Source organism: Colletes latitarsis, chromosome 11 (assembly GCF_051014445.1).
Source record: "Colletes latitarsis isolate SP2378_abdomen chromosome 11, iyColLati1, whole genome shotgun sequence".
NCBI lineage: Eukaryota > Metazoa > Arthropoda > Insecta > Hymenoptera > Colletidae > Colletes > Colletes latitarsis.
Genome location: NC_135144.1, coordinates 22,781,245 through 22,796,672, shown reverse-complemented (window position 1 = coordinate 22,796,672; position 15,428 = coordinate 22,781,245). Strand labels below are relative to the sequence as shown.

General features: G+C 38.4%; 1 protein-coding gene and 1 long non-coding RNA gene across 5 annotated transcripts in view; both read right to left on the bottom strand.

Annotated features, from left to right (window-relative positions):
* Positions 1-15,428, bottom strand: part of LOC143348135 (uncharacterized) — a 253,899-nt gene that overhangs the window by 35,408 nt on the left and 203,063 nt on the right. The window lies entirely within an intron of this gene.
* Positions 191-15,428, bottom strand: part of Npf (neuropeptide F) — a 76,005-nt gene continuing 60,767 nt past the window's right edge. Inside the window, exons 1-3 of one of the 4 annotated variants that reach the window (XM_076777320.1) lie at positions 5,573-5,696; positions 1,377-1,589; positions 198-778 (exon numbers count right to left, since the gene is read on the bottom strand). In XM_076777320.1, coding sequence (XP_076633435.1) covers positions 529-778; positions 1,377-1,561 — 435 coding nt within the window. In that variant the 5' untranslated portion in view covers positions 1,562-1,589; positions 5,573-5,696 and the 3' untranslated portion in view covers positions 198-528. Of the gene's footprint in view, positions 779-1,376; positions 1,590-5,432; positions 5,530-5,572; positions 5,697-15,428 lie in introns of those variants that run through there. The other 3 variants (XM_076777317.1, XM_076777316.1, XM_076777319.1) reach the window with 3 other exon arrangements.

The following is a 15,428-nucleotide window of genomic DNA, read 5'->3' as shown; positions in this document are numbered from 1 at the left end:
ATATCGTTCCATACGTGAATATCTTTGAGTATTTGTATTACCTTGTATACGATGTATTTTTCATGAAAAACTTCACCATTGTACAATAAATATTTTTGAATATGTCGTAAACATTGCATTATTTGCCGAACTACTCCCATCGTACTCAGACGGAACGTAGCGAAGAACGTGAAACAAGTCTAAATTGTTAATAAAATGTTTACAACAACGTCGCGTCAATTATCATTTATTCCGAATTTTAACGTTGCCTCACAGGAAAATGCGTGTCAACTTATAACTTATCAAAATAAACGAACAATTAAATATTCTAATTGCGTACTTTCATGCCGCCCGAACGAACCTCCTCCGTTTCATTTCCAGTTGTAGATGTACAAGGCGTCGTTCACGAGTAAAAAGATTAAGGGGTAACCGTTTCGTGGGAGATATTACCTTGTTCGACGTCGACAAACAGTTTAAGGATATACGACAATTAATTCGTGTAACGAAAAGACGTATACGCTGTAAATGAAGGAGAACGCACAGATCGTTTTATTGCACATCGTCGTAGTATTTTTCATCTACGGCTAGCACGTGACAAGGTCGGGCGTCGATTCTCATGCCGTGCTGCTTCCTGTCACCGGAACTGTCGAGCTCGCGAAAAAACTGACGTCTCTCCAGCTTCCTCTTTTCGAAACTCGGTTGTTGCGGTTGTTCGGAAACGTCCAGGATCGTTTTTACTGTGTCCCAAGCACGGCCGTCGTCCGACATCGCGAATGGACCATCGCCTCTTTTCCCGTACCTGATTATTTTACCATATGCGTTATAACGAGGTCACTGCGACGTTTAACGTCACGTGTATCGCGTGCACGCGAAAAGTTGACTAGTGAAGAGCCCCGCCTATCCCCACTTTCGCCGTTGTTTCGGCCAATAGCGCGCGATGGTATCACGGGCACGCCAAATTCTAAACCAGGGTAGAAAACCAATTGGACCCGCGTTCCTTTCGCCAGCCAACTTCTCACAGACGCACAATACGCTACGTTTTACTCGTCCGTCTCTGACAATGGAAATCAACCACGAAATGAAAATAATTGTTATTAGGTTCTTAAGCTTCCTTTTTATCCTAAGCTCTATTGCAATAGGAGTTCTCAAAAGTAAGTTCGTTTGTCGCTAAACGATATACGGATCTATTAATAAAATTCAATTTCGTCGCAAAGTCTTGCTGTCTATGTCATATAGAATAGTCCGTGACGCAAAGTATAAAAACCACATATTTACCACTTCTTTTTATGGCATTTTTTAACCACACGATGGGGCTACGCGCGTGTAGCAGTAAACAATGTATATAACCGACTTCGTTTTCATACTATATGCATCGAATATTAGGTATTGCACAGTACCTAGCCTTTCCGCTGAGAGAATAGTAATCGCTAACATGGTCAAGGTATTTCCTTAGCTCGTCCGGGCTTGAGAATACCTCTGGTCGCGTTGGTCTGGCCATTGGTTCGGGTTCACCAAGTACAATTGCAGTTCCAAGAATGAAGACGACGAGGAACAAGTAGATGACATTTGGAAACGATTGCATTCTTGCCACCGAATTACGGTCCAGTTTACTGAAAAAGAAATTTCCACGTTGCTCTCAATAGGCGGAACAATATCGTCCGATCTATTACATTAAAGATAAACGTACAGTGTCAGATCGGAAATTTATCCAAACATCATAACCCGTGATTAGTTTACCACTTAACGGTGTATAAACTATAAATTAGGGAGTCGATCTTACGATCTAAGAAAAAACATGGGAAACTTAAACATTTCTTATAGATGTACAATAATAATAATAATAATTTATTGTACAGTTAACCCCATTGGAGTATACACATACTCCATTACAAATAGTATGGTTTTTGAGAAGGATTTATGTCGTATACTTTCTATCATCCGTTTATGTTTGATTCGGTTGATTGACCATGTAACTGATGCATATTCAAACTATGATCTCACAAGTAAACAGTGAAGCAATTAAACGTAATACGTATTAGCGAGAGTTGATGAAAATCGCTCGATAAAGAGTTTTATTAGCTTCTACGACAATAATTTTAATACGCGGAGAGAAGTCGAGTTTAAATGCTTTGTGTATCGCTTCCGTTTCAAGGGGGCGTCTTCCAAACAGATCGGAAACCACTATTGGTTTATTTTATAAGTGTCGCGATTGAAACCTAAGACAAGCAGAAGCAACGCCACGTATGACTATTGAGTCGAACAAAACGCAACATGTGGAAAGATCGCGTGAAACACGAACAATTGATTCTTGAAAGAGACCCAGAATAACTCGCGATAACGCATTGCAACGAACTAATCTGGACGGAAACTAAACTTGAAGTTGAGTTACCTGTTGCATCGTGCTCGTTTGCCACAAGTTTGCCGATAATGAAAGTTTACCACAGAGAATATTCGATAGTTCTAAATCGAATATCGAAATGGAATCGACCGACGCAGTGGAGGCAATTGCATGCCAAATCCAGGAAAAAGTTACATAAATATTCTTGATAACTAAGTTGGAATTAGTACGCGACGAATAAGATTTCATTTAATCTTTTCTTTTTTTTATTGAAAATAATAGAGAAAATGTTTTTTAATTTTTTCACGTGTAACTTAATTCTTTCGAAGGTTTATCTAAAACATTTTTTTAAATTTGAACTTGTCGAAACTGTGCGTCGTGATGGATTCTGATAGGCTTAAAATACGTTATAAGATATTTCGTTCCTTCGACTTAATTCGATTATGACGCAGTAAAACTTGTTTACGTTTTATTCGTTGTTCGAAATTTATCGTCCAGACTAGAAATTTACGAGGCGCCCATAAAAAGGGTTAAAATATCAATTCCAGGAAATCTAAATTGTACGAAATACAATAACTAATCGAGTGCTAATCAGCATCATCAACTAATCAGATAGAATTCGTCATTATAACATAATATTTACGTGCGATAATCTTATTGATACCGTCGATTAGAGAATCGTTATTTTGATCGCTTCTTATTATTTAGCTAAATGACACATTTCCCTTCTACGAGGGAAACAATTCTTTTAGACCGAGTTCCGAGGAACGCTGTGAAATTAATTCAGTAATTTCTATGGGCCCATTAAGAAGACAATATCACTGGTTTGCTGTTGGCTTAACTCGCGCTATGGCCAGTTTTCATAAAGCCGAGAAACAAACCGAATCGACCGTCTACCTGTTTTATAGCGGACCGTACACTAAAAGAATACATATCGTTAGGCGAAAACTGCGACATAAAAGGTACTCTCGCAAACTCGATAATCCAGTAACAAAGCTGCTCGAAGAGGACGAATATTCCACAAGTTGCGCGTTCCTTATTGCGGTCGTTTAAAAACGCATCGATCATTTTTCTAAACATTAGCACCGTTTATCCTGTGTACATTACAACTTTAAAAATAATTTCTGTCGATAAACTCATCGTCCCCGTGATTCGAAAGGATAACAAAATTTCAGCGAAATTCTTACTGGAAACTAATTTGAATCGTTACGAATCAGTGGCGCGCCTCGAGCGAAGGGGGTGCAAGAACTACAAGGGTGCAATTGTACAAAAAACATTTGCACTATCTTCTCGAATAAAAGAAAAAAATTAAACGAATCGTTGCTTCTCATCCCTAAAAATTTGTACACGTTTCGATAAATATATTTGCATTTGTAAATATTCTCGTGTTTAAATAATTATTTTCTTCGATTAAAATGGCGAAGTATTAATCGACTTTGTTAATTTCGTCGCTCGTTGTATTTAATATTGGAATTAATAAAAGGGTAATTAAAACAGGGAACTGAAAATATATTTCTTTGTATATAATATGCCATACCATATGGTCTGAATAAAGCGTTTGGAACATTCATTTTTGTCTTAAATCAAATGGTCCAGCGAGACTGGTCTCGTTTTTGGGCTCTTTTGGAACGATTGTTAGAAGGAAAACGGGGGTCAATCTAGGTTTTTTTAAACGAATGATGGTATTATCTTTTTATTTGGATCTTATCAAAGTGAATAATATTTACTTAAGCCAACTTTTTTTATTCTGCATAGTTACGGAGTTAAGGCGATAAATTACAATAGCAACTAGACAGCTAGAAGTGCACGTTCGCAAATAGAATCGCAATGGTTTAAAACATTTGTCCCTGAACGTATTTGTAGAATCGATTTTAATAGAAAAGGAATGATTCAGGTAAATGGTACTTTATTAGAAAAAATCAAGATTATCTGTTTTCTCTCTTAGTAGTACTCCCCAAAAGAATTTATTATCTTATAATGTACTTTAAAAAGTAATTGACGCCAGTGTCTTTGTCAGTTTTTGAGAAAACAGCTTGATTACTTCATTCGATGGATAAATATGAAATGAACTTTCCCTCTATCTTCGACGCATTCGTATCTGTCAATCTTTAGTTGCGCGTCCTTTGTTAAATATTTAAATACACCACTGATTAAGATCGATAAAATTGCGTGGGTGTCCTTAACGCTTTTAAATAAATAAAAAGAAAGTGTTGTCTAGACAGCCGTTGGGTGGTATCCCTATTTGCATAGGTCTGATTGAAAAACGAAGTTCGCGTCTGTTAAAAACGAAATGGCGTACGTTAACGAAGTGATTTTCGTTGAATATGTAAAACTGATTGCGATGTCGTTTAGCAGATGAGAAGTAGAGACACTTCAAATAATCGGAACGATAACGAGCTAACGAATCGATCAGGGAACACGAATTTTAAACTCGTTCTCTTTTCACGACAGAGTTATATTATAAACGCCTTTATCGTTCAAGTAAAAACAGCACTTTTAAAATGGGTAATGGACAAAAGAATGACTTTCGTCATTTGCACGATAAAGTGTTATCTGTCGAATATCAATGAAAGAATATTTCTAGAATAATGAAACTCTATTAATAATGTGAGCGCTTACGATGGTTCGGTTGATCCGTGCACTGAGTTCGATGAACGTCTATGGTCGTTCGAGTAGTGTGCAATAAATACGACTATGTGACTTTTGTACACGATCAGATCTTGGTAGAACCGAGATCAGTTCGATCGACGTTCAAAGATAAAGAATAACAAATATGGAAGCATTAACGTTGTACGTCTATGCACACGATCGAAATCATAGCAGAACTTCGATTATTTCATATATTTACGTTAGACTAAATTTTCATGTAACCATAGATAATTGTATTTTATTGGACCGATCACGATTCGAAATAATTAAAAGTTCGAGGATACTTTCGCTCACGACCTCGAGATTATCAGACATTTACGATACGGTCCTGTTCGATGCGAACAATTGCACAAATCACAATAATTACACAAAACAGCTCACAATATTTCGTAATCGTTAGAAGATGAACGACGCGAGTACGTCGCGAGATTGACGGATGTAAATTCTATTCGGAGCACCTACTCACCGATCGATCGAGGAGTCGATTCGAGACTACTGTCGTGGATGTAAGAGATTAATCTGTATCGTCGAAAATCTTTCTGTACCCTGGCGAACGATTCGTAAGTTCAGATCGGCCGCTCGGGCCACCGACAGGAGTATATATACCTGAGAACGCACCCTCCGACGCATCCCCTCGGCTGCAGCCCATGTATCGCGCAGCCAATCCACGAAGTTCAACCCCACCAAACATCCTTCCATCCTCCCGTGGATTTTTTTTTCTCGATCTTTGTTGTTGTCCATTAAGATTCCGCTGAACCATCCGATCTGAGAGGAAAGGCTCATACTTCACAAACGTACCAACGTCGTAGCTAATTTTTCCTTTTAATTTCTAAATACTAACAATTGTAGACAAATAATTTTAAAAATATTTAATTTATTTTAGCTGCGACCTTAGAAGGCTATTTACTTTATTAAATCAAAAGAATATTATTTCTCGAGATACGACCACAATCTTGAAAGATGTCATTTAGGGAGAACCGGTTTGAAAATTTAACGTACAGTGTGGGAGTGTATATAGAATTCAGTTTTAAATCTTACATTGTCAATTTTTTAAATTCTGCCATAATGGAATACCTTAATGTTAAATTGTTATAATATAACGTAACACGTATCCTTACGTTCACGTTAAAAATGTGCTGCAAGAAATAAGTTTCCTTTCTTTGTACACTCTTCTTCGCGAGGAATAAGATTCTACAACAGTGTAATCAGATTGGCTTGAAATACGGGGTTACTTCGAGATTTAATGAAACGTTCTTATAAGTCGTCTGTGAGAGTTAAAAACGGATATTACTCTGGCAAAGAATTGTATATTCCTTTGCGCCTGTGTCAACCGATCTCTTTTATACGGAATTCTATGCAAAATCTATAAAAACGTTTCCACGACGGTGTATTAACGTTATCTTGAGTCTCACAAGCAATGATCGTTCGCCGAAATACGAAAATTCCAAGTATAGTAAACTATAGATAGTCGAAAAAAATCTTCAATTGATAAATTTTGTGTAAACACGTTCTTAAATGTATCGGAAATAAACGTACAGAAGTTTATTGCAGATACAAAATTACGATTTTCTCAAAATAATTTCATTAATGTTCTTCGGAGGGAAAATTGGGAAAAAATATTTTACATAAAAAATGTATATTTAAATTTTTCAATTGACAGAAAGCTGTTTTGCGTCAACAGCGAAGAGCAATTCTTAGAAAACATAGATTTTGTGCGACAATCCTAAAAAAAGGGAAGTTGCAAAACCATCTGCGGAACCTTCTTTTTTCTCCATGGCGGGATTAGAGAGGAATATTACTTTTTTAAATTGCTACCGAGTAATCGGACAATTAATATCGACGGGCATCGTGTTCAACTCGAGAAATTAAAGAAAAAGATATTAAAAGCTCACAAATCGGATAAACGTGATTTGTTTGCTAAAAGATATGCATAGGAAATTAGGTGAATTTGATTGTAAAATTTTACCAAAACTATCGCATCTTACGGACGTTGCATCTCGTTTGTTGCAGCAAAAATTTGATAATATTGACCGTATGAAAAATCATCTAGAAAAATATTTTAATGAAAAAGCTTTATAGCGACGGTGCAATGTCTTCATCAAAGAGGATGTGAAACGAGAAGGCGATTAAATTTTTTCATAACATCGTTAGTTTACAAAAATATCCGTAATTTTTCATCTAATTTGTCTAATAAACACATTTGAATTTTTTTTTCGAGTAACTGTAACACGTTTCATCCGAATTATGTACTAAATTTATGTACACTAATGGGACTTGATCCCGTTTACAATAAATAAATATTTTTTTCGAAATTGTAAACCCTCTCGCCATTGTTCCTTTCGATCGATCCACGCTAATGCTTCGGTAATCGATTTCCTTTGAATATTCCCCGAGCACGAACTAAAATTTCCGGAAAATCACCTTCGTCTCTCAATCTACTTTATATTTAAAATAAAACGCGTTCCGCCCACTGTTATTCCTCCACGCTGCATCAACCCATGTAGGTCGAGCGGATATCCACGCACGAAACTTCGAGAACGAGATATCCGCACGATACGTCCGCCAATCTTAAGATCGTTAAATCTGACAGGGGGCTTCGAAAACTTAGGAATGCTCGATAACGGCGCGAAGCTGTACGCGTCGAAACTAGAATCGACACAGATAAATAATCTTTCTTGCAGGTGTGTTTGATACGAATCGTGATGTCAATATCGATGAAATCGTTCAACGAGATCGCAGACACAGAACCCGCCGTCCAGCCGCGGTTAATGAGGGAAAGAAGAAACCAATATTAATAAAAGACACCCTGCCGGCTTCGTGGATTTACCGTCATTGATTTCGGGCATTATGAGTCGCTCGTGGTACTCTCTTTAATCCGTAGACCTTTGGTCCTTCTTCAGACCTGGATTAACGGTATACAGAATGGTCAGTGTCACGATTTTACAGCCACGGAGACGCGCAAATTATTAGATACGACGCAATGTATTCGCCCTTTTACTAGTATCTAAAAAGAAAGAAATTATACGAACATCGATCGATTCGTTTATTGTAATAGAGAGACAAATAAAAAAAAAAAAAAGAAAGTTTCTAGGAACTGGGTTAAGCTGCAGCGAAATCCCCCATGCGAGACCATTTTTTGGCATCGATTTTTCATTCAGAGGGCGTGTTGTTTTTTTTTTAATAAAATATTGTTATGTTCGTGTTCATTTTGTCTGAATCGAAAGAGTGTAAAATTCGTGAAAACGTTCAGCGCAGAATGTTTCTCGTCGACAAAGGGGCGAATAGAATAATGTTTCAACGATTGGATGACGTGTAACGCGTATAGATACAATAAAAACCTTCGGCAAACAATCGTGACCGACGATATTTTCCAGCAACCAAAAATTAAATGTCAACGATAACTGTCCCCTTGAATCGACGAATGCGAACAGATGTTCGTATTTGTTGGTCTTAACTAGATTTTGCTATGCGTGTATTCGACGAATTCGAGAGACAGCAGTGCCCGTTCAAAGGCAGGTTAATGTTCTCGTTTAACTTTTCGTGGATACGTTCCCTCGACCGTCGAGATCGTCCGTTAGAAACGAAAGAACCAAGCCCCGCGTTTCCATTTTTCACCCAGGTTCCGCGAAAGTTGCATTCCACGTTTAAAAATGATCAGGTTCGCGGTTTGAGAGACACTGCGATAACCAAAGTATTCATAATAAAAATATTTTCATATGTATATCTTACACTCGTCACTGACTCTTATCTTTCAGGTAATACTTTTGTTTAAATTTTTTTTACCGAATCTTATCGTTTAACTGATTCACAGGTTTACCCTTCTACACGTTTTGCTTCGTTAAGTAATCCAGTTCATCCTGTGGATTATTCCTTCGTAGATTACAATTTATACCTTCTGTCGTATGCCATTTAAGAGCGGACATTCGCGCGAGTATCAATCACCAGTCATTTTCAAGGTAGAATTTTGAATAATATTATCTTTACCGCGATTCTCATCACTGAAACGAACGGTGGAAAAATAAATGTAAAGAGATACAAAATAATTTTGATGTAAAAAGTAAATTTACCCTCGTCTGTTCGGTACATTTATTTTAAAAGGTATCCAAGAAGAATACGATTGAATTTAGCTTCGAAAATTATATAAAAATACACTCCTTAAAAATTCGTAAGAATAGTATGTAACCATGAGAGCGACGTATACCGATTGATTTCTTCTGTTTATTCGACCGAATGATTGAGTTTTTATTTCTTCGTTGCGTTATCTTTCGTTTAGATATAATTTTTCCCCCATTTCTATTCAAAATATTTAAAGAAATGCAAAAACTATTGCTGGTTGATTTGCCCGCGACTGCCTTTCTTTGACAATATTCAGATCCAGTTTACACTTTCAAGAGTTTTCCCGCAGATAAAAAACTGTGAATGAATTAAGACGATGTTTGTGTGCTTTTTTGAATGAAAAAAAAATCTAAGAGTGATACAGTGCGGAACTAATTGTATAATAGAAGATGGTAACAATATTTCAATGCTCCTTCGAAGTCAACATACTGTTTGTGGTAATTTGTGAAACAAATTTCAATCAAACGGTGGACTAATTACCGAGGATTAACTAAAACAGTTAAAGATCTTATAATGTAAAGGTTTCTTGCATGTTTGAATAAACCCACAGATTGCATTTCCTTTCTTGTTTGAATAAATTTACGCAAATAAATTAGTCATTCTTGGGTACCGAGCGTGTCAAAAGTATCTTCTGCTACGTGGAATAGCTATTAGTGTTGCTTCCAACAGTACAATAACGCTACGGAAGATAATTTATGACACATTATGTTATACAAATTTAAACAAGAATTTTGCGATTAAAAATATTTATAATTTTATGACAAAAATATTCTAGTATTTAGTACTTGTGAAAAATGACTTACTCTATTTCTTTTCAGAAGGCGGTGACCTGATGTACAAATCGAAAGGTTGGAATACCGAAAATCTCGTCTTAGGGGAAAACCTTCAAGGTTACCACGAATACCTACCTAGTCACGGGATGGGGTGTCGAAAAATCGGGCCCAGAGGGTTGTACGCCAGGTACAAATCGGTTTTTTCAAATTAAATGTTTAGATCTAGTATTCTTTCAAAAATACTACTTTGTTCTGAATCATTTCACATAGAGCACCATCGAACACTTTATGGCTTCTACGACCCTTATAATCGTAAATGTTCTTTACTTCGCATCTCTTTGTAATTATTTATTAAATTTTTTATTTCTGTTTATCTTTGTTACGTAATTACCTTCTATATTTGTATCACTTTCTGTATTTAATCTCGCGAATAAATAAACAAAAATGCGCACCCTGTACGATAGCGCAAGGTATCTGCCATCTCGGAACGAGGTTCGAAACGTTGTTTCCCAGGAAAATGAAAAATCGTCCGTCGTTCAGGATCAGGACGGAAGGGAAGGGGAAAAAGGGGCAAGGATAATAATATCGAAGAAGAGGTATACGCGTTTCCATCGGGCATCCGACGACCTGCGACGACAACCAGGTCGAAGTGGGGACGTTCGAAAGGCCAGAAGAGCTGCGACTCGACAGGCCCTCGCGAAGAAGAAGAAGAAGAGGCGCAAACGTGGCTGTTCGTCGGCGCGAGAGAGACGGTCTGTCGTTTAGAGGGAGAAGACCAACGGAGGAGAACGGTCATTGCCACCACCTCACCTCGAGCCGGAGCTAAAGTCTCGAACGCGAGGTGTATCCTCGACCCTGGCACGTTCTACCATGCAGAATTGTCTTGCAGTTTAGCGTGGCTTCGTTCCGTCGGTCGTAGTGGGGCCCTCGCGAGCGACGATGCGCCACGGCAGGATTCGTGCACGCGGAGCGCACCCGAGAGCACCTGGATCGGTGATCCAGAAGCCGTGAACCACGCTAGGATCACCGACAAACCAGTTCGATCGGTGCTAACCGCGGCGAAGCAGGTCGAGTTCGTACGTTCGCGTCCCTGAAGAGACCCCTCGACGCGGTCTCGACGATTTACGATCGATCGACCAGGGATCCTGTCGACGAGAGTCTCTTCGATCTCGCGAGTTCCACGAGATTTTCGGTGCAAGGTGTCACGCTCGAGCTTTCGACGTCGATCGATCGATACTCGGTGACACGGATCGCGCGCGCGCGCGTAATTCAATTTTCTCGGCGTTCGACCTACGCGATCGGTGTTTTGGGGGTGACTTTTATCGGCGAACAGAAGGTCGTTTAGGAGGGTTCGCTGGGGGGATGACGCCTCTTGGAGCCTGACCACGGAGAAGTCTTCATCGTTGCGGTTGTTCGCTGGTATCGTTCAAGGTAATGTTACGAGATTCCCAAGGTCTTGGAAAAAGAGGATCGAACGAATTGCGCTCGCCGTCAGCCATTAGCGAATCGTTATTTACATTATGAATACTTTATGATATTTACGAGATCGCTTGTCTCGCGTTCAGGTGGTAATTGGATACTAATATATTAATTGATCGATCGATACGGTATATTTTGCATTATGCGAACGATTTCCTGTTTCCTCGTTTAACGTGTAAATATATTCGGCGACGATTCGTTAGTCGGTGTTTCGCCGGTGATACGAACGCGAAATGTATGGGACCGACTGAACCGCGATACGATTTACAAGCGAATTCGATGTAAATAAATGCAACGTGGAAGCGTTTCATCCGTGGCGTTCGTTGCACAATTAATTCGCGACGTTACATGCGCTTGTTAGCGAACAAGTATTTACCGAGCCAAAGAAATTTCCAAGTCGGTTGCCAGCGATTTGCCAAAGCGAACCGTATGTCGTTCACGAATAGCGGTACCGCTCGTTCCTTTAAGCAGAATTCAAACTTTCACGGAACGCCGTAACCTTAGTATGAGTGTCATTCTCTCGATGACATCGCTTCGTTTCGTATGTGATTCACGAACCGACCGAAAAAGAAAAAGAACGCATGCCAAAAAGACTTATTTCTCGCTACAAGTTAAAGAACGACGATTCGAAACGGTTACGCCATGGAAAATGTTACTAATATCGAACGAACGAAAACGCGTGAACACTCTGTGTGCAATACAGAAACGATTGGGAAGACTGTGTTCTCCTCCAATCCTTCAATGTTTAAGTATTCGTATATTATTATTCAAATTATTACTATTCCGATGAACGAATATAAACATTTCTACCACTTCGCACAGTCCTTTCGACGGAAACATAGCGATTCCAGAAAGTGAATACTTACACCAAACAATATGAACGCATTAGTTTTTCTTTATTGAAATGAAAATGTTGCATAGAGTATCGTTAATGAAACATCGTGAATGATAATGAAGTTAAAAAAGGACATGTTTAAATATTGAAATAGTATTGGAGCGACAAAATGTTCCAGCGGTAGTCGAATATATCAAAATCCAACGAATAGTTCCAGTCTTAGTGTCGAGCAACTATACGTATATGCATAATATTGAAAGATTTTTTAGAAATTAGAGAATAATGAATTAAGTTCCTAGTCTATAGTCTATAAATTTTATGTCCAATTAACACACGGTACTGCTCAGAAATGTTTTGCCCGTAATATGGGGAGCTCGATTCGACGATTAAACCGAGGTATTTACGACATTGCTCTTAACCCTTAGCAGTCGAGCCGTGTCTCTCAAGGGACAAGGAAAGTTATATGTATGTTGTTAATCTGATAGCAAACCTTTGGTTAATTTTGTTCAGCAATATTCAATACGAATACTCAAACAAGGAGACTGTAAAACTCAAAAAGAGGAACATTTTATGAAATGAGTAAGGATTCTCGATAAGATGGTTTGACTAGAAGAAAAATTCTTGCCTCTAATCTACAAGGGAAAGAGTAAACTTGACAATTGCACGTCCTCTCGACGAGAAGAAAGTAAAAAATATTTAACGAGATAAAGAAATCCAATTGTTATTGCGATACGCGTACTCAAAAATCCAGAATGCTTTGAAAGATATCCTATGTAATTATAAGAATAAACATTTTATAATTTGAATAACTCTATTTTATAATAGAGTACCTTCTTAAATAAATGTTTTTATTAGCCAATAACTAAGTTGACTTAAATTTAATTTTGCAGTAACTAAAGTAGACAAAATGACAATTTTTATACGAACATATATAAACAATTCTCATTATCGACTTTATTGGATATTCACAGACTAGAATACGTGACGATTATAACCTAAATCGATACAATTGTCTATTAAACACTTTAAACCTATTTTACCCCCTTCAACAATATAACATTTTTTCTATAACATAATTAAAAACTAATATTAAATACAAGATGAACTGCTTCGGTTGACGGACGAAGAGAAATTTACCTTATTTTAATGTGCGTATCCATATATATTTTTATTCTCGAGGATGACCGAAAAATAAAGTCGAAACATATAATCCGGCATTGAAACAACTTGTTTGGGTTACCAAATGATTTTACACATTTCTATTACGACTACTGTATTTGTTGATTACTTAAATGTTTTATCGTTTCCGATCTGTTACGTTTCGTAAATAACTTTGAGTATAAACGGTCTTGAACGCGAAGGATTAACGAGTGCTGGCTGATACCGATGGCCACCTCGTTTCCGAACGAATGTTTTATTCCTCTATACCGTACTTCGGCGCCAACCCACATGTGCGCCTCGCATTAGATACGTGCGTACAAATGAAAGTGGCTGGTACCGTTACGACTTACGTACCGCGTTACAACAAAAGCTTTTTATATAGAAATGCGCGTAAACGCGCGTGCACGTTGACCGCTTTCGTCTTCAACGTCTTTAATCTCGATATTCTACAAACCGATACGAGAATACGATACGAATATCATACTGGAACGCAGAAAAATATCCGTTCTGATTATTTATAAAACAATACGAAAAATAGAGGAACCTCGTAAATTTCTCTTTGTAACACCGCACGAAGTCTCGTCGTAAATAGTACATAGAACAATCACGCGATTTTACGCGAAAAAATAACTCGAAAACATACGATACAAGTTTCTCGTGCGTGGCCTCGTTCTCGAGAAAACTGATTTTTAAAATACGCGCGCTTTTAGCGCGTCGACTGCCGCGATGGCCGGTGCTTCGAACTTACATCACGTCATATTGTTTTCAATGGAAGAACCGTATTGTAAAATTGTAAATCACGCCACTTTGATTAGGAACGAAAATAATTTCACTGGGAAAAATGGCATACCTTACGTACGCCATTAGATTGATAGCTCAAGTACTTTTAAAATTGATTTTCTCAAAAAACGAAGCCTCTTACCAGAAAATATATGTATATAAAAATGATTAAACTCGTTCAAGCTTGTATCAGAAGCAATCAAGAAAAGGATAGTTATCGATCAAGATAATACGAAGTTACAACGAGGTTATTAATGGCACTGAGAGGAAAAGATCGTTTGAAATAAGGGACTACTGGAAAATTGTAAACGATCGCGGTCTTTCAGGGCTATCGACGTGCACGCGTTTAAGAAAGGAAAATAGAGAAAAGGCAGAAATAGTCCGTTCCGAATCGAGGCGGGGAAGATAACTGTCGCCTAACTAATCAGAAGCAGGAAACCAGTAACCTGACCATCGACAAGCCAACGCGCCACTCACGTCGACATTTGTTGCTTCATCCACCCGAATTCCTGCCTCTGGGTAACTGTAACGGTTTTTATCACTTCCTCAACGAGGAGGAGCGAGTGCACATTGGATGAGATCATTGCATTTCTTCGGGAAGCGCGAAAGAAAACTAGAATTACGCGCCTGAATTTCACGACAAAAAATTAGTGGTATTATTTGCCTTCATTTCGAGCATAATAATTTTATTCCCATCGCGGTATCTTTAATTTTCCATCGACCTTCGATGCGTAGGAATTAAAGGAGCTACGATAGTCGCAGTTTAATTTGCAGGAAAACGGGGCACGAAGATTACGAACGAATCGGGAAAGTGGAACGCGTTGTTTGAATCGACACAACGATCCACGATCCGACTGGACGGGATATGTATAACGTTACAGCCGAATTCTTGCTTCCGAATAACTGTAACTCGGTTCTTGCACGACAAATATCGGGTAACCGTGACTCGACGTCGACGGCAGCCATCGTAAACGACATTAGCGTCGCCGAGAAAGGCGAAGGGAAACGGACGCGAGGAAAGTGCCAAAGCATCTCGAAAGAGAATATAGAAGACAAAATCGTGAATAGGAACAATCGCGTTTGCGAATCTGTATCTCTGGCTTGTTCTTGCTTTCGCGTAATATCGTGCTCGGCATCTTGTTGAAAACGAGCGTTCGTTCACATAAGGTCGTTCACTCGAACTTTTCTATTCTCGCGGCGATACTGCGGGACTGAATGTCTCGTCGTCTTTCTCTTATCTTTTGCGATTCGTAACCATCAACGCCTTGCGTCGTTTCGATTAAATACGAGAATTATAGGGGTTATGCAAGTTTTACAG